This window comes from Podarcis pityusensis, assembly GCF_964106645.2.
Source record: "Podarcis pityusensis genome assembly, chromosome: 12".
Classification (NCBI taxonomy): domain Eukaryota; kingdom Metazoa; phylum Chordata; class Lepidosauria; order Squamata; family Lacertidae; genus Podarcis; species Podarcis pityusensis.
The window spans coordinates 51,666,274-51,694,079 of record NC_138037.1 but is presented as its reverse complement, the minus strand read 5'-3'; the positions used below and the strand labels follow the sequence as shown (position 1 = coordinate 51,694,079).

The window sequence follows — 27,806 nt, the reverse complement described above, 5'->3', positions numbered from 1 at the left end:
GCTTTAACAACTTCCTTGCCGCAGGAAGTTCAGAATTAAGTGAACGGCAGATGGCTGTGTTTTGAGCATGGAAGCAAATGAAATTGTTGGGAATCTGGAGGTCTGGTTTCATTCAGCAATGAAAGAGTGATAAAGTTGTGTGCTGCACACATCGGGCCGTGCTGTTACTTGCGAAGGCATCAGCATTGTTTAACCTGCAGTGGCAATCCTAGGGCAAAGACAGCTAAGAAGATAACCGGCGCCATGATTCCAAAACTACCTTTACAAGTGAAACCGCTAACTCTGTTGTTCTGTTCCTGCCCATGTCATCTGATCAAATGGCAAACAGATTGTCAAAAAGGATAAAGGTGGAGATACCTCAAGAAAAACCACACGGTAATCCAGCGGTGGAGAAAATGCTTTTCATGCAGAAGGTCTTAGGTTCAGTCCCAAGAACCTCCTGCCTGGGAAATATTCCTGTCTGAAACCCCGAAGAGTCACAGTAAGTCAGTGCAGTCAGTACTGAGACATATACCAGATAGACCAATTGTCTCACTTGGTACAAGGCAGCTACCTGTGTTACTAATGCTTAATGTAGCGACCAGTAAAAAGGTAAAGTACCCCTGACCATTAGGTTCAGCCATGACCGACTCTGGGGTTGCGGCGTTCATATCACTTTATTGGCAGAGGGAGCCAGTGTACAGCTTCCAGGTCATGTGGCCAGCATGACTAAGCCGCTTCTGGTGAACCAGAGCAGCGCATGGAAACACCGTTTACCTTCCCGCCGGAGCGGTACCTATTTATCTACTTGCACTTTGACGTGCTTTCGAACTGCTAGGTTGGCAGGAGCAGGGACCGAGCAACGGGAGCTCACCCCATCGCAGGGATTCGAACCGCCAACCTCCTGATCGGCAAGTCCTAGGTTCTGTGGTTTAACCCACAGCGCCACCCACGTCCCTCGTAGCAACCAGTATGGTGCCAGTATATGTGCACAGTTACCCTTGCATCTGGGAGACAAGCTTATATAGATGGCCAGTGAGAGGATTTCCTAGAAACATAGAGAATCTAGGAGTTCCTCTCACTGCTCATCTACTGAAGTTAAACTATGGCTTAGCATGAACAAGCAAAGATGCTGGTGCTCATTTAGAAAATCAAGGCCACTTCACTCCTCCCTTGGTTCCACTGCTACTGTGCCACCAGGAGCTGAAAGTTATAATGGCTTACTGCTACATGTGAACCTGAAGGAGCGTCTCCACCCCCATCGTTCTGCCCGGACACTGAGGTCCAGCGCCGAAGGCCTTCTGGCGGTTCCCTCCCTGTGAGAAGTAAAGCTACAGGGAACGAGGCAGAGGGCCTTCTCGGTAGTGGCACCCGCCCTGTGGAACGCCCTCCCACCAGATGTCAAAGAGAAAAACAACTGCCAGACTTTTAGAAGACATCTGAAGGCAGCCCTGTTTAGGGAAGCTTCTTTTAATGTTTAATAGACTATTGTATTTTAATATTCTGTTGGAAGCCGCCCACAGTGGCTGGGGAAACCCAGCCAGATGGGTGGGATATAAATAATAAATTATTATTATATAACCCAGACTCATGGTATGTCTCCCCCAAACAAACCATGAGCAATATGCCAAGAACAAACCTTGGTTACAGCTCATGATTCATCTGGAAGCCAGTTTGGCTTAGTGTTGTGCTGAATAGAGGGAAGTGGAGGGACAATGAGAAGTCAGGCACAGTTGTTGCTTGACTCTTAGAAACAGGAAAGCGACGTAGACGCATAAGATGCCCATGGCAATTTTGGTCAGGTCACTTCTAAATCCTTGGTAGGTCCTGTGATTTCACAAAAGGACACAATGAAAATCTCAAAATACAGCACATCTCATGGATTCAAATTACCACACCCTGATATCCACAGCAGCAGCAGGAATTTGAAATTTAGCACAGACATACCATGAATGTAGCCAGAGTAATTTCCCCCGAGACATATATGTTTGCTTTCAAAGGTAATTAATGCCGTTCTGCTTCTGCAGCTGCAAGTCACACTGGATTCACTACAAAGCCAGGACTGGGTTGTGTGAACTGACCCTATGAACACAATGATATGTCTTTTCTACAGGATAAAGCAAATGATGGATTGAAAAACGATCTTACTATTTTCAGATTCACTGTGTTGGTCGGCAACTAACCAGAATCTGCTGTGCTCATTCTAAGAGGAGAACAGAGACTCACGGTGCAACTCAGAAGTCAAGTCCGACTGAGTAAAATTAGGCTCATTCTTAGGTAGGTAAGAGTAGGATCGTAACTGTAACCTCAACACTTGTCTGCCCTACTTCACTGAGGTAGTGAAAAGCAACGGCTGTATATATTGTTGATTCGAAGATTGAGTTTTGGAAACTGACTGGCTAATCCACTAAGATTGCAAAATACAACAAAAAGCAAAACTGTTCTTAAAAAACCGACACCGACTCGCTCATGATTATGGTGACCAGTCCCATATATATCAATCTCACTGGGTCATTCAGGACATTCAACGCTATCATTTTTCATGCCACATTCCCCAGAATGAAATGCACATCACTTCTCATTCTTGAATTTATAGCCGCATCATAAAAAGGCCCTTTTGAAACACTTCCATTTAGCAGGCAAACTGTGCATTTTCATGGCAGGCACTGCTCTTTGTCAGCCCCTACTTGCGATATAGTTACTAATCAATCAGGGAAGTAGACATGGATCACTGCAATTCTAACATAGAGTATGGCCTCCTGAACCAATCAGGAAAAGTTACAGCTATTTGATCGTTCAGCTTATGCACTCCGTATACCATGCAAAGTTGGAAACTAGGGACAGCTACACCAAACCTTCAGGATGTTAAATAAACTACGCTATTAAGATGGGGAAATTATGAAGTGCCAACAGAAATGTAAATAAAATGTTGGAAAGAGAATGTTGACCTTTGGAATCTCTCCTGCCTTTCTTACTGGTCCAGCATTAGTCAAGCAAAAAATGTCAAAAGTTGCGTTTGAAAGCACAAGATCAGCCGCAAGCTCAGATTATTCAATGCCTATTCTGTATATTAATAGGCATATGGATCCACCTGTGCTTGCAACAATGCAACTGCAACATGTATTGCACAAAGACATTTTGAAGGGTGCTATTAGGCTGAGTGGATGGAGAATTAATATGGAAGTTAACCAAGTTCTGACAACACCTACTTACAGCAACAAAGCAAAGAGCTCCTCTGAGAGAGTGAAAGGTTTGGCAGCATATTCTCTGCCTATTCAGGAAAATGTTTCATGCCCAGAAGCATTACCCAGAAATCATTAATCTAAGTATTAGTCTGACACAATATACCACGGTAAAACAAGGTACTTAAAAAAATTACTCAAAGATTTCACTCAAAGTAATTGCAGAGAAGTGCAGAAAAATCTGGACAGGGTGGAGAAAGAGACAAAATTGTCTTGGCTGAAGGAAGGGAGAAAATTATGATTCTGTCTCAATTATGTATCAAGTCTCGCCTCATTAGTGTGTTCTCAGAAACAGAAAAGGAAGAAGAGCTAATAAGACAGTCCTGCTACTCAAGTGCGAAAGGGCAAAAAGTCTGTTTTTACTGTTTTAACCACTAGGCCAATAGAAGGAAGTACAACAAATCTATCCAAAAGCATGCTCCAGTTGGCTACCTAACCCAGTTTCACACTCCCAAGGCTATACATATCTATATAGTAATGCATGGAAATGTAACTGATTATATTTATTGTATTGTAACGTATTCCCCACACCTTTGTTTTTTAATCTTTCTCTCACACTCACTTCTCTCTCTCTTTTTTATCTTCTTATAAATGATATTCTTCTAATAAAATATTGGTGGGTTGGACTGGATGACCCTTGGGTACCTTCTAACTCTGCAATTCCATGATTCTATAAAGAAAGAAGGGACACGGGTGGCGCTGTGGTCTAAACCACTGAGCCTTGGGCTTGCAAATCAGAAGGTCGGCGGTTCAAATCCCCGTGATGGGGTGAGCTCCAGTTGCTTGGTCCCAGCTCCTGCCCACCTAGCACTTTGAAAGCACGTCAAAATGCAAGTAGATAAATAGGTACCGCTCCGGCGGGAAGGTAAACGACGTTTCTGTGCACTGCTCTGGTTTCACCAGAAGCGGCTTAGTCATGCTGGCCACATGACCCGGAAGCTGTCTGCGGACAAACGCCGGCTCCCTCGGCCTATAGAGCGAGATGAACGCCGCAACCCCAGAGTCGTTCGCGACTGGACCTAACGGTCAGGGGTACCTTTACCTTTTATAAAGAAAGAATGGGACTTTTAACTGTCATGTGGGTGAGGTGTACAGAGAAGGGCCTCCACCTGAGACTTAGCTCAGGGAGGTTGAAAAGCACCCGCTGTGTTTGGCTCCCATGGCTTTGGAGCTTTTGCCAAGCTGTACCCCCAGGGACTGCACAGGTCGCTGGAGCTGTAAAAACTAGCCTTGAATCCTTTTGCATGGTTCCTTCAAGTGTCCACAGCCTGGATAAAAAAAGTCTAAGGGGAGAGTCATGGTGAAGAGGTACTTTCTGAAACTTGTTTAAGTGACAGCAACATTTAAAAGATGGCTTTGGCTGAGCTCTAGATTCAAATGCACCTTTCCCCCTCTCAGTAATGAGTTAGGTGGCTGGCTCTTGAAAACTGAGAATGGATAAGTATAACAGAGGCACGAGTAAATAAGCTTACAAATACACAACCCTGGATAAACACAGCTGCCGCTAAGCCAGCTCAATCCTTTAAAGAGAAAACGTCATAAACACAGCACTCCTAAGGGCCTTTCTAACAGTAAGGAGCGGGTGGGAATCTGAATTATGCATTCTAAAAAAAAAAGTATTGGACTACAGAGAGCGAGTCTGACATACAGTTGTGTGTGTGTGTGTGTGTGTGTTGCTGGTAATCCAGGAGCCCTGGACAGCATACTGCATGTCATTTCGTATCGTATGACAAAGAGAAAACAGCTCAAATGCTCTGTTGAAAACACGAAAAGCCATGTGTAGGGGTGGGCCCTGGGATGGGGAAGCGAGTGTTCCCCAAATACCAGGAAAAGCAACATGAGCCATCACAAATATTTAAATTGGTTATGTAAAATATAAAAATAAAACTCGGCATTCATCCAGGATCTTGAAAGAGCAAATGCAAAACAGTCGCTTTCCCCTCTCCCTCACCCGCCTTCAGAGAAAAAAGGAAAAGCATTTGCATTGCTTGCCATGGCTGAGGTATCCAAGCGGCTTTTAAACGTTAGGCATCCACAGCTCTGGAGTATGTTCCAGGGCATTTGGGCAGGGCTAGGCAGGGAAGCAAAAGAAACAGGGGCACTGGAATTATATCCTGTTACATAATGCGCGGCGCGTCAGAGGCTACAGAAGTTCCATAAATTACACAACGTTTTTCCAATAGCCACCCACTGCCCTTTTCCGACTAAGCACTCCACATCCCACAAGTTTATACTTCTCCATCCCAGGGGAATCCCACTCACTCACGAGTCTGGTCCAAATGAAATGGGCTTCCCACCCTTTTTATTTTCCTGACTCAGTGCCTGCACCTTTATCAGCCTTCCTCTGTCAGTCGCATGTGGATTTTAAAGAGACAGGCATCAACTCTGGCCAAAGGCTTGGAGGTAACTAGCCTAGACAGTGCTGTTCAAAGAGAAGGCAGTCGAAGCAACGGGAATCACAGAGGAGACATTCACTGAATCTGAAAGGGGAGTTCAAGCTCAGTTTAACGACTGACACGCCAACTTCTCAATTCCACTCCAAACCTTAGGCTGCATCAAGTGTTAATGTTACATTTGGCTGGTCCTCCTGGAGAAAGATCCCTTTTTGTGATCCAGTGAGGCAATTCCTACATGACGAGGAAAGTCAGAGTGATGCTTACATCTTCAGAAGCTGCATTCATTCCGGCAGAATGACAAGCGTGGAATTTCATGGGTGACAAAAGCCATGTAACCAACTTTCCATTTATCAGGCTGCCATGTTCCAAGACGTGAAATTAGGTTTCCTTCAGTGGCATTTTCCCAAAAGGATAATTCAGAACACTGTCCAATGACCTACTAAACATGGCTCGTAATGGACTAGTTTACCACAGCTGGAAAGCACCTGTTTTCACTCAGTTTAAAAACCATTCCTTTTAAGGAGGGGGGGAAACACATGTAAACCTTTATAGCCTTGTAATGTTTTGCTCGGATCAGTTGGATATTTCTTCATGAAAGGCAGCATGGAAGTGTTACATTTACTCAGTGTTCCTCATATGCTACGAAAATGAGAGATAAACTCAAAGACAAGAAGTTGTGCATCTACGACATCTGCAAACATTGCCCTTCGAACAGAGTTCAAGCCTATTAGAAAGGAGATATATATATATATATATATATATATATATGGAAATAGTTTTAAAAGCCAAGTTTCTAGCCCCTATGTGCTACAGTAGGATTAAATGTGGGCCGGGTCAGATGATGCTCCCCCAATTCAACCCATTGTGTGCAAAAGAGAACATGCATGGATCTATTACCCCACAGTTCTATACAGGGCCAGAATATAGCTTAAAGGCATAGCTGAAAAATACAGGTGTTTTCCTACTTTTTACCCAGAGAACTGACTGTGCAGTTTCAGCCTACACACACCAACCCTGTGCGCCAAAAAGGTGGAGAACAGCAGCAACATTCATGATCCCTTCCACTGTGTCACAATTTGCAGGAATTCCAAACCACCAAGGAGTAATGAAGGCTTGAGCAAGGGCAGGTCTGAAATTCTTGGCTGCCTAGGTAAGGGTCAGCACCTGGGAGGGAGGTCAAAGTGTGGGTTCAGGACCATGGATAGTGCCCCTGCAGATGAGGCCAAACATCCACATTGTCTCAGTGAGGGCCTGGAGCGATGGGCTGAATTTTATAGACAAGCTGGGAAGAGAATGACTGGAGGCCCCATCTCCTGCCTAGTGAAAGGGTTGGTGCCTTCCCCTCCACAACCATTGACTCATTCCAGGTAATGAAGTTTCCAGCTGTGGGAATCCCTCCCCAGGGCTCTCTAGAGCACTCAATATGTCTGCGGAGCAACCAGCAGAGTCTGACAGCAGATGTGTCTGCTTGGGGGACAGGGGAAGCAGACTCCAGTGCCTGTGGCCCCACACAGGATATATCAGGGAGTGGACCCAAGTCCTCCAGTTGCCAGAGGACACTGTCTTTGATGAGCCATTTACTCAGTAGTGGCATAAAGGTAAAGGGGACCCTGACCATTAGGTCCAGTCGCGGATGACCCTGGGGTTGCAGCGCTCATCTCGCTTTATTGGCCGAGGGAGCCGGCGTACGGCTTCCAGGTCATGTGGCCAGCATGCCTAAGCTGCTTCTGGCGAACCAGAGCAGCGCACGGAAACGCCGTTTACCTTTCCGCCAGAGTGGTACCTATTTATCTACTTGCACTTTGACGTGCTTTCGAACTGCTACGTTGGCAGCAGCAGGGACCGAGCAATGGGAGCTCACCCCATTGTGGGGATTCGAACCACCGACCTTCTGATCAGCAAGCCCTAGGCTCTGTGGTTTAACTCACAGCGCCACCCGTGTCCTTCAGTAGTGGCATATCAACTGCCAGATGCTCTCCCCACTGCAGGGGTGCTCTTGACTGGTGTATATGCATAATGTGAAGGCCTTATTTCCCCCAGGTCTTTCACTCTATGCTATGCAATTGCTGTGAAGTTTCGGGTCCTTTTCGTTCAGGCACCTGAGGCCCAAACGTTGTTGCTGGACTCCAACTCCCATGATCCCTGACCTTGCTAGCTGATGCTGGTGAGAGCTGGAGTCTAACATGGGATGGGTTCCTCATCCTCATTTAAGGTTTTATTATGGGTGCTGCCCTCTCCCCACTCTCCTTTTTCGGCATGGTTTCTACTGGGACAGTGGGACAAAAGAAATAAAAGCAGCCCTAACCTGGAGTTCACCTGCTCATTGTCCAAAACAAACCACAAGCGTAAAATGCACAGTTCCCTATAGACTTGGCAGACTGCTAAGAAGTCACTGCTTGAAATACTACCAGTGACCACATCCTTTCACGAACCAATTGTTTTCTATTTAATAATAGAAAAGTAAACCTTTTTTTCCCTGCGGGAGGTGCCCCTAGCATTTCCTGCTTATATGCTCTGCTCACTCTCTCAAACATACACAGGAAAAAAAGAAAAATATCATTAAAGCCATTTTGGACAGGAAAGGCAGGCTGTTTGCATGTGTGCACTGGTGCCTGGGATCACCAGACCCCGTTGTATTCTCACACTATTATAAACAGGAAAACCACTAAAACCAAGCTGCAGAGAGAAGCCACCCTACATATGTTTAACAGTCTCTCTCAACTCTGGTATTTTTATTTTTTCCACAGAGATTGAAGAATAAGGGAGTGGAACATTCATTTCAGCAATCAAAGTCAAGAATAAAGTAGTCAGGTAGTAACACAGAAAAGGTGACAGTGCTTTTCTAAAATAGCCTGCGTTTGCTTCTTTGGCTACTTATCATGATAATTATAAAGATGACATGAATGAATATGATATTGGCAACCATGAGACAACTGCGATATTTAGCCAGACCAGTGCACTTCAAACATTTTAACTTCAGGGAAACATTAACTCAGCAAGAGTCTGTTGCGGGTCTGCACATTGTAATGTATGCTCTTATTTTGCAGGGCACAGGCCAGGCTCATGGGGGCAGACCCCTGGCCAATGTGAACTAATAGGGGGACCCAGAATACATCATTTAGTCAAGGAATACTCAGAAATGGAAGGCATGGAGTTTTTTTCTGCAATTGCTGATCTTTTCAGTGAGGAGCAATGACTCTCTTGATGAACCACAAAGCTCCTCACAGACACAGTCTAAAAGCCACTGAGAGAGAGACTGAATTTTTCCTTTGGCCACCAGTCAATGCAACATACCCTACTGGGGCTTCTTCTCCCCCCCCCCACAGTCCCCCACAGTTTTGGGATTGTCTGGAGAAGCCCCAGAACAGTGTGCAGGGGAAAGGAGATGAAAAACTGTTCCATCTGGCAAGCACTGATGAAACTATCACAACAGCACAACGTTCAGTTTATCCCCTAGAGTAATGTCTCTCAAACTTGGGTCTCTGGCACTTGTTGGACTACAACTCCCATCATCCCTGACCACTGGTCCCGCTCCCTAGGGATGATGGAAATTGTAGTCCAACAACAACAAACCCAAGTTTGAGAAACACTGCCCTAGTTTCAGGTGGTGAGGCTGTCATTGAGGCTTTAAAGCCGGTTGATTCTTTCTGAGTTGAATACTGGGTTTAATCATTGAATCAAGAAAGCCCATTCTGTTGTAAAGCGAGTGGGTAGGTGGGCATATCAAAACTGACAAGGAATGATACGGACCGAGATGCAGCCTCTGCTTTAAAAAGACTCATATTGTTTTGAATCTGCTTTTATAACTCTATTTTGTTGTCCCAAGAAATGGGATTGCATTGGCTTGAAGAGAACATAATTGACACTTAAAAGCTAATCCTGTGGTCTCTGCCTTATAACTGGCACTGGGCCTCCAGACACAGGCCAGCTTGCCTGTCGGACAAAAATTTGCCAAATAAAGGAAGTTTATATCCTTCAGGATAGACACACACGCACACAGTCTGTTCATCATGTATTGGGAGTGACTCTGAGATGCCAGAATACTTTTGCAGATGAAAAAGAAAATATCTGGACTGGCTCAAAACAAACATAACTTGATGTTCTTGATGTTTGTTTTACCCCAAAAGACCCATGTGTTTTTCTTTCAAAACAAGCAAGTCGTAATCAAGTTATATCAAACTTTCTACTCAGAAGACTATTACATCTATTTTAGTTTGTTTTCATTATTTATTGCTGTGCTTTATAAGATGGTGGTAAGTCATTTTGAGAAGAAAGGAGGGATTAACGTTTTCTAAATAAACATGCCTCCATAAATACCTCCCTAAAACAGCACCAATGCAACATGTCTGCTACACATTGGCTAGTTTTGCTTGTAAATTCCAACACAGACAATTCTTCTTCAATAACCACCACCTAGCTAACCCTAGAAGGCTGGGGGTGGGGTGGGAGAGAGAGAAATATTCATATAAATCTCTCTCTCATGTCTTCCTACCATACATGTATGCATTGTTTTTGGCAAAGCTTCAATCCCACAAGCATTACAAGATATAGGCAGAAACGACTGCCCACAATGAGGAGAACCACATACGACGATTATTGCCAAACCTGTAATTTACATTATATGCTATGAATGGCCTAAAGAAAGGAAAATGTTTCTTTTCAAACATAGTAGGTAAGGTACTATTATGGAAGCAACCACAGGACCACAGACCAATGGGTACACTTCCAGCAAGGTGAATTCCTAAATCAATATTGGCTTGTTTGGGGAGAAAACAGTATGTTCTCGTGTTTTAGACCTGTATGTAATTTTATTCTTCTTCTTCTTCACTCATAGTTTTCTTTGTAAAACTTTTAAATATAAATGTGGAGGGTCAGTCTTTGGAGTATTTAGCATTCAACACATCAACTTTATTAAATACATTGAAAAAATGAACACAGGCTGCAGGATGAACTTGATAAATCCTACTCTATATACGGACCATGCTTGAATGTTGAGCCACTTATTAAGTATCGAGGCCAGGAAATAAAAATGCACACTCAAAGGTGCCATATTAATGTTGTAAAGCCCAATCCTAAACCTCCCACTATTCATAAAAATAACTTTACTACACTGTTATGCTATGAGGCAATCACCATGAAATCTCCACCAGAGTTACAAGTTCTAAACTTCTCGAGCCAAGTCATAAATTTGCAAGGAAATAACTTAGAATCGCCTCCAAAAACTAGAAAGACTGACAGGAGTGCTGACTCCCTCCCCCCCCCCCATGACACTCTAATTTCTGCCGTTTAGTATTTTACAAAGATTTCAGAAAGACGGGAATGTCATTGGTTCTCTTAAGGAACACTGAAAGTCACAGAAACATGGAATCATAGAAATGTAGCGTTGGAAGGGATCCCAACCTCCTGCATTGCAGGAATCTCACCTAAAGCATCCATGGCAGATGGCCATCCAACCTCTCTCATGGATGCTTTAGTCTCAGAGGTTATATAAGACTGTTTGTCTAAGAACAACCATTTAGTACCCCTTCAGGTACTGCTAAACTACAACTGCCATTATCCCTGATCATTGGCAATGCTGGTTGGAGCTAATGGAAATTTTAGTCCAATAACCACCTGCGAGGCACCATGTTTGCTCCCCCTGCATAGTCTATAGATATATAAGGGAGGGAGGGAGAAAAACCTTACAACTGGGCCTAGTCAACCCAAATTCAGTGAGCTCTAAAGGAGTACAGTCATACCTCGGGTTACAGACGCTTCAGGTTGCGTTTTTTCGGGTTACGGACCACCGAAACCTGGAAGTACCAGAACGGGTTACTTCTGGGTTTTGGCAGTCGCGCATGCGCAGAAGAACTAAATTACGCTTTGCGCATGCACAGACACGCTGAATTGCAACCCGCGCGTGCGCAGACGCGCTGCTGCGGGTTGCGAACGTGCATCCCACACGGGTCACGTTCACAACCCAAGCGTCCACTGTAATTTGGCTCGCAAGAGAATGGGGCAAGTAAGCTGAGAAACATTTGTGTTATATAGCACAAAAAGTGATCTATCTAGAAATTTGTGAGCCAATTCACAAAAACAAATGGCACATTTAAAAAAATGGAGCCAAGACAAGTTTGGCTCATGGGGAAGCCAATATTGTTCCCTCACATGTCCCGTTCAAAAATCAACATGTTCTGCCACCAGATGGGTGGTATTCACCGATGTTTTACTCAGAGTAAAATGGGACAATATTTACCATGAAGACAAGCTAAAGAGACTGAAGAAACGCCTAACCTAAGCAGCCCAAAATCTATGTAGTTAAGATGTCATTCTCCATTTGTGTAAATTCCAAGGTTCTCATGTTTATGCAATTTGCACAAATTAAAATATTCTAACACAGAAAAACAGCTTCCCCCCCCCTTTTTCTGAAACACTGATAGAGGGAAGGAGTCCAGCTTCACACTCTCTAACTGCACAGTCATTCTTGGCTAGCCGGCATCCAGGGGGAGAGATGAACTCTTCACACCCGAGTGAGGAGATGGAAAATGCTGCGTTTGTTTAGTTAACAGTTTTACAGCCACCCAGCCTCATCTAGGAGGGACATTCGGTACAATGGACTCCCAGCACGTTCTTCACACAGATCCGGATAGCAAAGATGTACACTATTCACCAAAATAGCACATTTGTCTAAATAAATCTCAAAAAAGAAGAAGAAAGGAAGATCACCCCTCTCCATTTTTGAAGCAGAGCAAAAACATGATGTATTTCTGGGAGAACGAAATAAACAAATTCAAAGGATATAAGCCTTAGCCCCAAATCACCGGGCTGATCCTTGCTACAGTCGTCATTTTTGGCAAAGCAGCTCCGGGTCTTTGGTCTTACATACTGCATTTGTAAGATTCCAGGGGAAGAATGCAATAGATCAGCTTCCCCCACTCGCCTCTGGGATCTCCATGATCTGAAACACTGCAATAGTCTTAGTATTGGTGACTGTGCATGAATGCACAAATGGACACCAGAACGCTGGTAACTTTAAACCCTCCCCACCTCCCTTTCTGCAAATCTGCCAAGAATTGTTTGCTAAAAGAACTGCTCACCAAAATCGCAATATCATCAGCTCAGCTCTGTCAATGCTGAATGTCTAAATGCAGAAGTGCAATTCTAAGAGAAGCACACATCCATAAAAGTGTACTTTATTTAGTGCCACTAAGTGATAATGAATGCATTTACATGCAGCTAAGATTTGGTAGAAACTGGCAGCCAGATTAAATATATATGAATTTACAGCTCCAGTTAGGGAGCACTGAAGTCTTCATGAGCATTATATCCAGTGCTTTTTTTTCTGGGGGGATGCAGCGGGACACATACCCCTAAACATTTTGGGAATCTAAGTTTTGCCTCATTGAGGGGCAGTATTTCAATATGAGTAGGAAAATGAGAGTACCCCTAAAAAATTTTTTTTCAAGGAAAAAAGCACTGATTATATTATTGCCTGGTTGTCATTTACCTGCCTGGTTTTTTAAATGATTGCATTGAGATCTGTAACCCATCCTGGAATTGCATTTGCAATGAAGCATGGATAAGAAATGTTTTAAATGTAAATAAATATATAAATTCCCAAAGTAAAATGGAAATGGGTGTCTTTTACTCAGAGGTCTTCTAGGAAGTTATTCTAGCAAAGCAAGTAAATTGAAAAACGCTGCCACGCATCATTTTGCAGACTGTTTTTAGTTTCAGTGACAATTTGAATCCCAGCCTCAATGCAGCCCGTGACACTCTTTACCTTGAGGAAACTGATAAGGACATCACAAGCCAACTGGGTCGGAAGAACAGATGCTCGCTAAATTGTAGATCTGTCACTGCCACTAAATACTTTCCCCTCTCTCCCTCACGCGTGCACGCACATAGTTTCCAAATGTGCAATGCCAGCCAAATGGACCTTGCCCTTTACCGGGCATGTAGCCTGCATCCCAATTCCAGCATAACCAAGCCTGGCAGACAGCATGCAAAGCTCCTTACATTTGTATTCCTTGGAGATCAGACTGATTGCCTAACAAAATAATTGCCTTTTAAGTCCAAGCTATTTGCAAAGACTAGTGGCAGAAGGGGGTAAAGGCAAAACGCATCGAGACTGGGAAAGCTACTTGGACTGAACGAAAATGCCCTCCCTCGGTTTACCATCTCATTCACAAGAGATGCATGAGAGGGAAGGGGCAAAATCAATATGAAGGTTCAAGGGCAACTTCTCTCTTGTTCCAACAGCTCTGTCCTCCTTTGTCCATTTAATTCCCCCATTTCTCCCACGCTTTGCGGTGAAAGTTCTAACCAGAGAATTCCAGTTCAGGGCTAACTTTTATGAGGCCACCAAGTATTCTTACTTCTCTGTGAATGGAAGAGACACACAACATTGACACAACGCAAAGTTTATGTTAAATATTATTTCTAGGACCAAATATGTGCCCATTTAACAGGGTCAACTTACAATGACATGGCTATGCTCAGGAATAACCTAGATCAGGGCGGTCCAACTTTTCATAGCAAGTGGGACGCAATAGTACTTTGACATGGAATCCACAGGCTACACAATGCCTTTTCATGAGGGACCCCCCCAAAAGGGCTTCAAAGGCCACATGCAGCCCTCAGGCCATACGTTGGACCTCCCTGACCTAGATGAACCAGACCACTAGAAGCAAACATGGCATGCTGAGGGCTGCCAACTTTTAAACTGATCTCTGTAGCTCTGTCTTTAATATGCAAGCATCAGCCAGGTGCTAAGGCTTATTTTTACGCTATTGCCCATTTCAGCAGATCAAGCTGGCAAAAAAACACACACAAAAGTTTTAATTTTCCTGGTCAGTTTGCAACCCTGCACTTGGAAACAAATCCTTCCTAACAACTTCACCCACAGCAGTCACTGCCAGGTGCCTCAGCAAGTTAATTAGCTGCGTTGTTCTAAAGTGCATTTCCCAAGGTGGTTTTAGATGGTGAGATTTAGTCTTCGTGTTCATCAGTACTGGGATGCAACAGTATGTTCCGGTTGCCTCCTAAGGTTGTCAGCAGCATGCACATTTCCAATTAGAAATTTGGGCAGATTTGCGTGGGGAGAAACGAGTTTAACAAGCCCCAAGCAAGACACATCCGATTCTGCACTCCTGCATTCCTAAGACCAAAAGAAGAATTGGTATGAGAAAGGAGCGGGTGTACCAATCCCTCTTCAAAGAGGAGGCACCCCTACTTGTGAACTGTTTTGGTTTGTGAATGCCACAAGAACATGGTCGGCTTGTTACCATTCCAAGGGTACTTGTCCACCACTTCAGACCACCTATGGCTATTTGCACCATCAGAAGCAGAGCTAAGAAAAGGCAAGAGCTGTGATCATGGCCACTGGGCACATCACCTCCTGGCAAATAGAAGGGGAAGAAATGGAGGCAGTGAAAGATTTTACTTTTTTGGGCTCCATGATCACTGCAGATGGTGACAGCAGTCACAAAATTAAAAGACGCCTGCTTCTTGGGAGGAAAGCAATGACAAACCTAGACAGCATCTTAAAAAGCAGAGACATCACCTTGCCAACAAAGGTCCGTATAGTTAAAGCTATGGTTTTCCCAGTAGTGATGTATGGAAGTGAGAGCTGGACCATAAAGAAGGCTGATCGCCGAAGAATTGATGCTTTTGAATTATGGTGCTGGAGGAGACTCTTGAGAGTCCCATCGACTGCAAGAAGATCAAACCTATCCATTCTGAAGGAAATCAGCCCTGAGTGCTCACTGAAAGGACAGATCCTGAAGCCGAGGCTCCAATACCTCATGAGAAGAGAAAACTCCCTGGAAAAGACCCTGGTGTTGGGAAAGATGGAGGGCACAAGGAGAAGGGGACGACAGAGGACAAGATGGTTGGACAGTGTTTTCGAAGCTACCAGCATGAGTTTGACCAAACTGCGGGAGGGAGTGGAAGACAGGAGTGCCTGGCATGCTCTGGTCCATGGGGTCAAGAAGAGTTGGACATGACTAAACGACTAAAGAACAACAACATGCTGCTGCAGATCCACCTGGGGAATGTTAGGAGGCGACCACAGATGATCAAGCCATTCTAGATGCCTGTCACATGGTGCCAATATTTAGGACTATGTTTGGGTTGAGTTTAGCAGCAACATATATCCATCACCTCAAGTAGGCAGTTAATGTTAAGGCATCATGGGGCTGTTTAAGACATCCTGCCAAACCATAAAGATAAAAGTACCTGGAAGACATAAACGCTGTGTCTGATTTAATTGCAGACTGCGTTAAGCAGAAGCTGTTCCGGGGGCCTGGCTTTTGAGCAGCAACAAGAAATGATTGATAGCAGTTACTAGCTCTGCTGGCTCCCCCTTTGGCTGGACACAAGCTGCATACGTCATCTATAATAAACACAGGGATCAAACGAGAAGTTTATCATCACTACGTTAGCCTTGCGATTGCTAAAGGATGAGAAGGAGGAGGGATATTTATGACTGCACAAAGGAGAGCACCATTTTCCTCTTTCAATCCAGAGTCACCGTGAAACAATTCTGATCCACTCCCAATGGCTTCAGTGCACAATTTTTAGGGTTATGGGTAGAATGTGTCTCAAATACAACACTTAAAATAAAAATATTAAGACCCAGTTCAGCTTTCTCCACTGCTTTCAATTGTTTTCACATTTGGGTTTCACCAGGGCTGAGCAACTTTATCTCACACGCCTGAAGCCAAGCCACAGAAAAATAAGAGTCAAGCCACAGACACACAAACACTGACAGACATGAAGGCTCCTTTGTCCCCAACTTCTGAAACCACAATAATTATTCTGCTCCATTTCCATATATTCTGCTGAATTCATTTCCCCCTAATTTTTAGCACGCCTTGCTAAATACCTTCTAAAAGAAATGCTACTGCAGTGTGTCATGAGGATCTTTTGCTTAACATGATTTGTGCCTAATAGACTGCTAATGGTCAGTTGACAATTCTAGAGCTCACAGAAGAAGGCTTTGAAAAGCCAGAAGATGGTGGCTCCTCCCATCAGCATGAGAAGGCTAGGTGGATATTAATGAAGACAGATCAGAGATGGAGAACTTGCTAGTCCTCCAGCTGTTGCTAGGCTACAACTCCCATCATCACCAATCACTGACTATGCTGATTGGGGCTGATGGGAGCTGTTGTCTAGCATTATCTGAAAGGCCACAAGTTCCAGATCTCTGCCTTAGATCCTTGAGCAGGACTTTGGAGAACACATTGCCATTGTGATGTAGCTAGCAAAAGGAGAAACAAGCCTTTTGTTGCTGGAAATAATGAGGGACGGGCACCCTCCAGGTCAATGTTGTTTGCTTTGCAGGAGAAACTGATGCTGCATTCCAGACTTTCACCATGTCTGGGTGTTTGCCTGCTCCCCCATACTCAACGTAGACATTTGCAAGTAAGCCGATATCACAATAAGCCTCCTGTGCTTTCCCTCCTAAGAAAACAAGCCTAGTAACTGCTGCTCCTAACCGCATGGGGAAGTGGGGGGAAGCACGTGCGTGAAACAATGCAATTGTTGGAAGAAAGCCGAACGCTTTTCAAAATAATTTCCAAATCCCTCTGAAGTTAACTCTCCGGGGCAAGCAGGGAAAGAAAGAAGCAGCTGTTGTATCTTGCTACTGAGCTGGATGCCTTGGAAGGAGGAGAGGTATTAGTGCCAACTTAAAATAATACAATAACTTAGAAAAATGTTTTGTGAGATGATTTTTAAACACTTTGGGCTAACAAGAAGGCTCTAGCGTTTGAAGACAAGAATGCAGAAGGGCAACAGTCTGGTAAGAGGAAGGTTAGCTGCATATATCAAAAAAGGCATTAGTGCTTGGAAAATATACAGTGCCCAGATAAAGACAGGAACCCAAACCGAAAGATACAATTCCTATTGTTTTTAGTGAAATGTACACATAACCATGCCACAACATGGCCCCTGTGCAGAGATAATATTATCTATTCCTTCTCTCTCTCAATGACCAGCAGCGTGCCATGGCTTTTTTTATCTTCAAAAGTTAACAACTGGGCATCAAATGCCACAAGAGCTTCATCAGACATGGCTACCAGGAACATTTGCTGAAATGTGACACATGAAAGAGTCCCGCAACACCTTAAAAACTAACAAGTGTATTGTGGCATGACCGCTTGCAGGCACAGAGTCTGCAGTGGACTCTAATCTGTGCAGCCAAGAGCTTCCATGGTGTAGATATACCTAGGGAAGGCCTCTTGAAGGAGCCCCATTCCTTTTAAGTGGGAGCCCCATCTTACCTGACACATTTGAATCCATATGCTGGGCAAACACATTGCAAGATGCTGTCGAGCAGGGAATCTGGGCAATCCCTGTGTTACTTAACACTTCTGCCCAAAACGCACAAGAACTTTTCCGTGTACCCGCAACCCAGTTTGTTGGATGCACAAGGTAAAGTGTCCCTCAAAGCCAAATGGGCATGAAAAATCATAAACAAATCTGTGTGTGTTGCAGTTAATCCTTTGTCTTTCGCCTGCAACTACCAACAGATGCTGGCCAGAGTCAGAGATTCAAAGGAGGTTCAAAGGAGTGGTGCTAGTTACATGCGCAACTAGCCTAGCACACCAGTACAACTAGCTTGCCCCAATAAACATTTGTGGGATCATGGTTGGAGGTTCAACTATGCAACAGATATCATGCCAAAAGAGCCCAACTGTACTCTCAGAATGAGCGTTCGAAAAGGACAGTCACATATTTATTTGCCCTAGACAGAGCTTTGTGCCAGCACCAGCCCAGGATGAATGGTAGCTGTACCTGACTCTCAACCTGGACATCATGAATTCCAGCAGCTAGTGATGAGGATGCTGGAATCTAAACAGCAGCATGCAGAAGGTACTACTCTGTTGGCTAAGCTCTCAGCATTTATATCAGACCTAGCCAATCCCCAGGCTTCATATTATCCGCCAACTCCAGGGGTTGGTGCTGTATACCCCAATTCTGAAGAGAGTTCTGAGGTCAAAGCTCCTATTGCTGATAGTAGCTCACTAAACCAAACTCTAGGCTCAGATTATAACCTCCGTGCTGAGATGCTCATGTTTTCGGCACCACAAATGTACAGTGTGCAACCTCTTCCCAACAAAGTACCATGTGATCTATCTCAGGAACTGAGAGTCTGTGTCCCCTTTCAGGTGTTGTTGGACTACAGATTCCATCATCCCTGACAACTGGCTATGCTAGCTGGGACTGATGGGAACTGGAGTTAAACATCAGGCTGGCCACGGTTCTCCATTCCTCTATTACATCCAGACACATCTGCTCAAGCAACAGCTATCCCAACAGAAATCCTGTGATCTTCTGTGAATGGCCAAGATTCCGAGCACAAAGGAATCAGAACCATATTTTTTTCTAATTTCCTTTAGTAATAAACAAGTGAATCAACAAAGGCAGGGCTACTACTAAAGAAAAGCAGAATCAGATTATTAAAACAAATGACTCAATTCCTGTTTTCTAAAACTGATCCCTGCTTTTCTCCCAAAAATTGAAATTGATGTTTGATATTCTCCAATAAAAAAAATAAACACACATAGATAAGAGGTGCGTCCCTTTTAATAGACCAAGCAGTGGCACACCCGAATAATAAAAACATTAGGAAATGGAAAGCTCATGATCAAGGGTCTTTCTGGAAATGAAATTCCTGCAGCCACCCTAAAGCAGAAATATTACAAAAGCTCTGTGGCTTGGGAGTGCTGTTGCAGATTGCAAAATCCCATTAACTAGGAAAAGAATTAAGCCAATAAACATTAAAGGATCTTGCATTATAAAATATACATGGCCCATTTAATTTAACAATATCCTGTTTCATCAGAATGTATTAGCACATTGTATATTTAAGAAATGAAACATGGTGTATTTTGAAACTGCAATACATTTGTAATATTGCTCACTCATCTCTAACATCTGGCTTTAGCTGGAAGCTGAGAAAACAGAGTTTTTACTGCGGAAACTGTGGAGAAGCAATGGGAAAACTCGATGGAGTGTTTGTTTGCTAAGACAGTTAGTGGTAGTGGAATACCGCTTGAAACTTTTGTCCCAGTGATAACTCAATTGCATGAGGAACTGTCCAGCAGATGCTAACAGAACAACACTGGTGGCAAATGTTAACTTAAGAAAGATAGTGATAGGCTTCAACATATATATATATATAGTTTCTAAGAGCCTAAAATCTACTAGTTCAATTTCCTATTGCCCTGATCAGCAACTAATTTTTCCATTCCGTCAGGGTACAGGGAACAGAGAAAGAAGCATCAGCTCTCTTGAGCAATAAGCTGTACTTAGCACTTATCTCCCTGAATGTATCCACTTCAGCTGGTTGCTATAAGATTTTAAATTTCCCCCCTCCTCTCTTCCCCATACCTTTTCCTTTTGTGCCATGTCTCTTGGATTTTAAGCCTGAGGGTATTGTTTCTAAACCCTACTCCAGAAGCATTTCTTTCTTAAGAGAGGGGGTAAAATGCTTCAAGGAAATGAGAACATTTTGGCAGGGGCCTTTTCACACTAAGCCAGGACTGGCTACTGATAACATTAACTCCACTTATTGGCTGACTCCCATGCAAGCCAAAGCACACAAGCCAGCTTTTCAACCCCTTCTCCTCAGCGTAAACAGTCTTACCAAAACAGGAAGCTATCTCCCCAAAGAGTAAAGTGGCCTAGGCCTGAAAAATTCAGTGAATGACCAGAAGCTCATTCGCTGCCCTTTCGGCCCAGTCTGTTGTTTTAAGAGCACAATCCGCATAATCTTTTCCATTATGATCTACCCTGTTGGCTGTATGTGGTCCAAATGCATATTTTTAGAAAGGGAAAGTAAGGTACGTATATTAGAAGAAGTCACAGCAGAAATAAATAAAAGGCTATTTTTAAAAGAAGGCTGTTTCATGTTGACCGTGTTACAACAAAGAGATGAGGTTTTGGAACACATGTAAAATTATGAAGGCAATCTCTTACAACACGTTACAGGACACCGAACTGTTTGTGGCAGTTAATTGAGCAATGTTTCTCTCCCTGACCTCTTTACCATATATATCTCCTAAGTAATCATGACCCCTTCACCCAGCCTTCTTCTGTTTTCAAGGCTCTTCCATATTTCAAACATTAAACAGTCAATACTGCTTCCTCCCACTGGAACACAGGCTGTCCAGGACCTTCGTTCCTATCACTTCCTATCCTTCACTGTACAAGCAAATGAACATTCCTGCAATTTGTAGAGCTAGGAAATTAAAATCAGCACTCTGAATGGCCAGGGTGGGGAACCTGTGGACCGTTAGATGTACCTGGACTACAATTCCCATCACTCCTGGCCATTGTTCATGCTGGCTAGGGCTGATGGGGGTTGGAGTCCCACAATATCTAGAAAGCTGAACTCCTGCTGTACAGCTTCCCATCTCTCTCGCTTCTCCAAAATAACATTGAATGTTGCCCTTTTTGCCTTCAATTATCAAAGCAGCTGCAATTCCCAACAGACTTCAGCAGGCAATTGTTCATCTCCTTGAAGCATATCACACTCAAAATAATTATCTAGGGAGAAATGGTCATGGTACAAAAAGGTGGGGGTTGTTTTTTGAGGGACATGCTCTTCCTATTGAGAGTTTTCCTAACAAGGAAATACGTCTACAACAAGAACAAGCAGGAAATACGTTTTGTTAAGACGTTTAGATGAACTGACCTACAGTCCAGGAATGCTTTAGATCAAAGCAAACTCCACTGATGCACATAGTAGCTGAGCAAGGAACTATAATTGAAAACAATATTGTTGCAGTTACACAACACCCCGATCTGCAAGCAGTGCAAAATTCCACAGGTTCCAAGCGCTTACTCAGAGTTTGTGTTTCCTTTGGGAATGAGGCAAGTGGAGATTGTGCTGTCTTCGCGATGTACAGTTTAGTTACACGTATATACAACCTGAGCCTACGATGGAGGGCTTCAGAGCATCAACAACCCAAAAAGGTCTTGTTTCTCCCATAGCCACAGACTTGGATTCAAAGGGAAATCAAACGTTGCTCTGACTCTCCAGCTCACCATCATTGCAAACTCTGCCTTCAACTCTGGCTTTGAGGGAGGCGGCTCCAGCCCTTTGCTGTCTCCCACCGAGCTCCTTAATCCCCCAGGAAACTAGCTTGGCTAGGCTAGGAATTATAAGGCTTGATTAGCTTTTAACACTTGCTGGATCCGGGGATTAGAGGGATCTGGCACACGGCTTAATGCCCCTCCTCAAACTTGTAACAATACCAAAGAGGAATACCAAGTCATGCATATTTGCATGCCTGCTTAAAGTTTTCTGGAACAGTAATGTTCCGTATGCAAAGAAGCTTATTAGGACAGACGTGGGTGGTCTCTAACAAAATCATGGGGGGAAAGCTGATAAGTGAGTGGATGGATTCTCCTCTAGGGACAAGAGCAGCTTCCTGACAGAATTAGCCGTTTTGCAATGTCATCATCAACTCCTTACTGGAGTCAAACAATTGTGCGTTGGAGTCTTATTACAAATAAAGCTAAGCAAATTAAAGCCAGTGTACCTGAGAAAGGAAAGCGGCAAGAATAACCAAGAGACAAGTATCTATTTACAGACGTGGGAAAAGGGACTATTTCATAGTCTTTTGAGATAATGCATCTGCTATACGGAAATGAACCAATTGTTACTTGGTTGTTGCAGGAAACCCAGACGTTTTTTTCTTCTGCTAATTCTACATTTTCAGGGGAGATCTGGACGTCTTTCCTCAGGGTGGAGCATCAGCTGGAGACACTCTTTCTTTCCAACTTTTGTTGTATGCATTCAATAACCGTATATAAAATGCCCCAAGTCTTTCCATTAAAAAAGAGGCCCTTTTACAACGCAGTCAATCCTACTTGGAAGTGTATCCAGCAAGTTTAGTAGGGTTTACTCCCAGGTAACCGGAAACATTTTAGTGATGAGGGCCAAGGACATTTTGCTGCCTGCATTAACTCTCCCCCTCACATATTCCATGCTGACCAGGGTTGAATCTTATTTCCAATACTGGTGGCATTGACAGACTCCTTCATTGCAGGCTAGCTTAGGAGTGGTGGGGCAAGCTTTGTGTCATAAACAGTTCTGCCCTCCATTGCTTTTCTGCCATTCCCCAATGGCAGGGCCGGCCCTGGTTAACTGAATTACCACATGCAAACTAATTTGATCCAACAACTGCAAAGACAAGAAGGTTCAACTGATAAATAATATAGGGGAAACGGACTGACCTTCACATAGGCTAGGTATTGTTTGCACTTCTGCTGCATATAGGACAGCTGGAACTGCTCTGTGATCTGGCCCACTGCTTCTCCGGAAGAAACAAAGTAAACCCTGATGGGATGGCCCTTTTCCTTCTTTGCCACATCTGCCGTCAGGTTACAGTTCAATCCTAAAAAAGAAAAATGGAAAAGCAATAAAATACCAACGAAAGAATGGCAAGAAAAACTTACAGAATATGCCGAAATGGCAAAACTAACTGACAGACAACGAAATAAGGACACAAAAAAATCCTTTAAAGACGATTGGGAACCATTTTCGGCTGATCTACAGAAACAATGCAAAGAATTGGACTCTTTAGTAGGTTCTGAGTAAACATTTACAAATAACGAAATAAATTATAAGATTAAATATAAAAAAATGAATGGAAAGCAAATAAGCAGGATTTGATAATGTGTGAAAACAAACTAGAAAAGGAGGTTGAGGGAAGTCCAGGTGGGGGAGGGAAGGGAAGGGACAATTTGGGATTAGTGAATTATGATATATGTTATAATGTAATTGGGGGGAATGGAAAATGTAATAAAAAATATTTTAAAAGAAAAAAAGGAAAATTAACATGAGGGCAGCCTTTACATATCCAGAGGTATATGTCTTTTGGTTTGTTTTAGGATTGCACCACGCTGACCTCTGCCATTCAGCAACAAGTCCTTAACTGCAACAACACTGGGTGGCTTTTAAAGACAATTGAACGGATTCCATGGAGGATAAGACTAGCAATACTACCAGACATGATGGCCATGCTCTGTCTCTGGGGTCAGGGGCAGGAATGCTTCTGAACACCACTTGCTGGAAACCACAGTAGAGAAGAGGGCTCTTGCCCTCGAGGCCTGCTTGCAGGTTCTCCACAGGCATTAGGTTGGCCTCTGTGAGAACAGGATGCTGGGCGCTGATAAGCCATTGGTCTAATCCGGCAGGCTCTTACAGGTTCTTAACAAGTGCATGTTCAAATAAAGACAAAAAGGCTCCAGAGCATTGGGGACAGACTAGTGCCCTGCAGAAGCCCATAGAACAGATGACAGGGAATCAAAGAACACTCCCATAATGTTACTCTCTGGGCAACTGGGCAAATACGAATGCAGCCATTGAAGTAAAGTGCCTTCAATACCCATCACACAGTCAGACTAGGACAGGCATAGGCAAACTCGGCCCTCCTGATGTTTTGGGACTACAATTCCCATCATCCCTGACCACTGGTCCTGCTAGCTAAGGATGGTAGGAGTTGTAGTCCAAAAAGAGCTGGAGACTCAAGTTTGGAAAACACTGCTTGAGGGCAAGCTTATGCTACTTGTGACCCAATGACTTAAATGCAACCCACCAGCCTGCGTAAGCAACAGTGCCATAAATCTGATTTTGTAGCCCACTTAAGGATACAAAAGTATGTCAAGCACTCAGCATTCTGCAATACTTGGCAGAGGGCTACATTCAAGTTGCTGGATCTCAAATTCTGCCAGCCTGCTCTAGTGAAAGGTCTGTTAAAGGGAAGAAGTGCATCTTTTAACTTTGGTAAACTACCGTGGGTTAACAGTATAGTTTCGACACAACCAGTTCCCTCGAATTTCAACACTAGTTACTCATAATTTTGCTAACCGGTACCCTAAACGTTTACAATCAGGTCTGTCATCAAAGGTTAGCACAGTAAGTCATCTGCCAAGGTCGCCTTGCTCAAGTGATAAGCTAAAGTTAACACCATTATTGCATAGTGTTCATTAACATCCTTGAGCCCCGCTCCAATAGGAAACTTCCTCTGCTGCAAACCAGCATTCCCTGCATTTATGATAACTGCACTTAACAGTGTATAATCTGGCACTTTGGTGGCACATCCCATCAAGATAAGAACGTTGATGTAAAAATGGAAAGTACAGTTGCTGCAGATTACTAAGAACCACACAACCAAATTGCATATTGTGCACGTGACAGTAAAAAACGACTCTTGTGCCTTTTAAATGGCTTGTTACATATTTTGGCTGTATATCAGATTATTTAGAGGCATGAGATTTAAGTGTGCCACACATCTGGTTTGTTTCCAATCAAAGCCAAGTATAAAAAAATATTCTATCAAGAGGAAAACTGAAGCAGCTATTAAGAGACCAAGATCAAGGATTGCAGAAATAATCTTCAACTCAGCTGAGACCCTTTAGACCTAGAAGCAGCCAGTAGAGAAGGCCTTCTGAGCATGGAAGTAACTGAAGCTTGGAAAGAGGGAGAGGCGTGAGGAGGTGGGAAGGTCGCTGCGGTGCAAATGCATGGTTGAGAGTGCCAGAATGTGTGGAGGTAACGCTCCGCTTTGTGAAGGCAAACCTTGCACCAGACATGCAACAGTATGTCCAGAAGCGTTACACCTGCTTTCCCTGACCTTCTTGGCTAGAAAACAGGGTTTTCCCCCTGACCTTTTGTCCTCTCACAATTTGTTTGCTAGACATAACGCTTGGATGGAGCATGACCGGGGACACAGACGTAATCAAGTATCGGGGAAAAATTTCAGGGAAATAATAATAATAATAATAATAATAATTTATTATTTATACCCCGCCCATATGGCTGGGTTTCCCCAGCCACTCTGGGCGGCTTCCAACAAAACACTAAAATACAATAACCTATTCAACATTAAAAGCTTCCCTAAACAGGGCTGCCTTCAGATGGTAGTTATTTTTCTCTTTGACATCTGGTGGGAGGGCGTTCCACAGGGCGGGTGCCACTACCGAGAAGGCCCTCTACCTGGTTCCCTGTAACTTGGTTTCTCACAGCGAGGGATCCATCAGAAGGCCCTCGGTGCTGGACCTCAGTGTCTGGGCAGAACGATGGAGGTGGAGACGCTCCTTCAAGTATACTGGACTGAGGCCGTTTAGGGCTTTAAAGGTCAGCACCAACACTGAATTATGCTTGGAAACGTACTGGGAGCCACCTTTCAAGACCGGTGTTATGTGGTGTTATGTGGTCTCGGCAGCTGCTCCCAGTCACCAGTCTAGCTGCCGCATTCTGGATTAGTTGTAGTTTCCGGGTCACCTTCAAAGGTAGCCCCACGTAGAGCGCACTGCAGTAGTCCAAGCGAGAGATAACCAGAGCATGCACCACTCTGGCGAAACACCTGCTGATGCGTGTATTTGCTAATGCTGGAAATGTGCTTCGATGGAAATACGTTAAGTTCAGGGTGGTTTCACTACTGTTTCCAATTGTTGACTTCTGCTAATAAAAGGAGCCTCAGCAGAGCTAGTCGGCAGCTTGCTTGGAGCGTGCTTGCCAGCGTGCTTCTGCACAGCCCACCTGCATTCAACCTCCTGTCGTCTCCGTTACTCCTACAAGAATGGCTCTACAAGGGGTGCCCACAGCAACCCCCACACCCTGCCTCTTCTTCCTCCCGGTAAGCTGCAGTGACACCCATGCCAGGAAGCCAGGTAAACACCACTCCCCCTGATAGCTGCTCCTGTTTCGACCAGGGATGACTTCCGAATGTTGCTGAACTCAAGCTCCCATCATCCCTGCCAGGGGCTGATGGGAACTGGTGTTCAAGCACATCTGAAGGCTCACATGATCCCCATCCCTGCTTGAAGAACTAGTGCCTGAGATTGCTTCTTTCCTCCTCCATCCCCATCCCTTTCTCATTGTGTGTCACGTATTTTAGGGAAGGGGCCGTTTGACTACTGATCATTGAAAACCGATAGCCTTTTTCAACTGAGGCGTGATGTAAAAATTCTTCAAATATATAAACCATCCAGTCTGCAGGGGGAGCGTCTATACACCAAACGTCTCACTGAGTTGTGGCAACAGCCAGCCGACGGAGCAATTTAAAGCGCCTTGCACATCATAGTCGCATTGAGCACACTGACTCTCAGACGTAACAGAAAACTGTCCATGAGCAATCTACATCCAGCTGTGACCGTGCCACCTCTCGGCAACAGCTGACATTTTACAATCTCGAGTAGTATATTTCACATCTTTCTCCACTTTGCCTTTTGGCAGACACAACCAATGATGTCAGAAGTGGAAAACTGAAACAGCAAGCCTAACTTTTTTAAAAAAACAAAAAAACCCAGCTTGCAGATGTCACTAGATTGGTAGTTAGCAGCTGACTCAGATCACCCCTTTTGTGTGCTGCTCTCTGAGGGGCTTGTGTCTAAGTGAGTTTCAGCTCATAAATAGCTCTTTTTCAGAATGGTAAAAATAGAGTCGCTTCATCCAATGCTGTAAGCAGCAGTCTTTTAGAGATTGCTGTTAACCCAAGCAGCAGAACATGCGAGCAACAGACACATGCAAGCTCACCTGATCTTCTTGTTTAGAGACTAAAATTCAGGCATAACACTGCTTGCCTTTTCTGTGTTGGCCACCCCGTCCTGGCTGTAAAATACCCTCTCTTCTGAGGTACAACTGGTGCCAACACTGCTTATTTCTGGTATCAACTGAAGATACACCTCTCTGCTCAGGCCTTCTCAGAGGGCTGATACAGTTGAGGCCAACCGCAAATTAACCAAGTGTTTATCTGCTGTGCTATTAAATGTATGTGGTTTTCATTGTAGTTTTGAAATGTTTGCTTAATGCGCTGCATCATTTCATTGTTTATTGTGTTTCATAGTCTAACCTGCTCTGAGATCATTAATTGCCACTTTCTGCTTGGCTTCTCAAGCAACACTTTAATATGGAATATGGGGGCCGGCCAGAGACTGAACCAAAGCGCCTTGAAGTGCAGGGGTGCAGGAGAAGGTGGAACTTCTAGGGTGGGGGGAGAAGGATGTAGCAACAGCACACACATAGTTCCACGTATTGCTGCTGCAACCAACTTTGTTTTAGTTTTGAGCTGCTTTCATTCATGTTCATTATAAACAGCCATGAGAACTGTCAGGGCTGAAAGACCATCTACAATTTCGATTCACAGCACATAAACAGGAAGATTCCAATTGCCATCGTATCAGCTGT

The 27,806-nt window shown here is 44.0% G+C and overlaps 1 protein-coding gene across 1 annotated transcript in view; it reads right to left on the bottom strand.

Annotated features, from left to right (window-relative positions):
- ITGA9 (integrin subunit alpha 9) overlaps positions 1–27,806 on the bottom strand; it is a 231,898-nt gene that overhangs the window by 124,800 nt on the left and 79,292 nt on the right. The window contains exon 15 of the mRNA XM_080975757.1: positions 22,850–23,010. Within this exon, the coding sequence (XP_080831883.1) occupies positions 22,850–23,010 (161 nt within the window). The remainder of the gene's footprint in view (positions 1–22,849; positions 23,011–27,806) is intronic.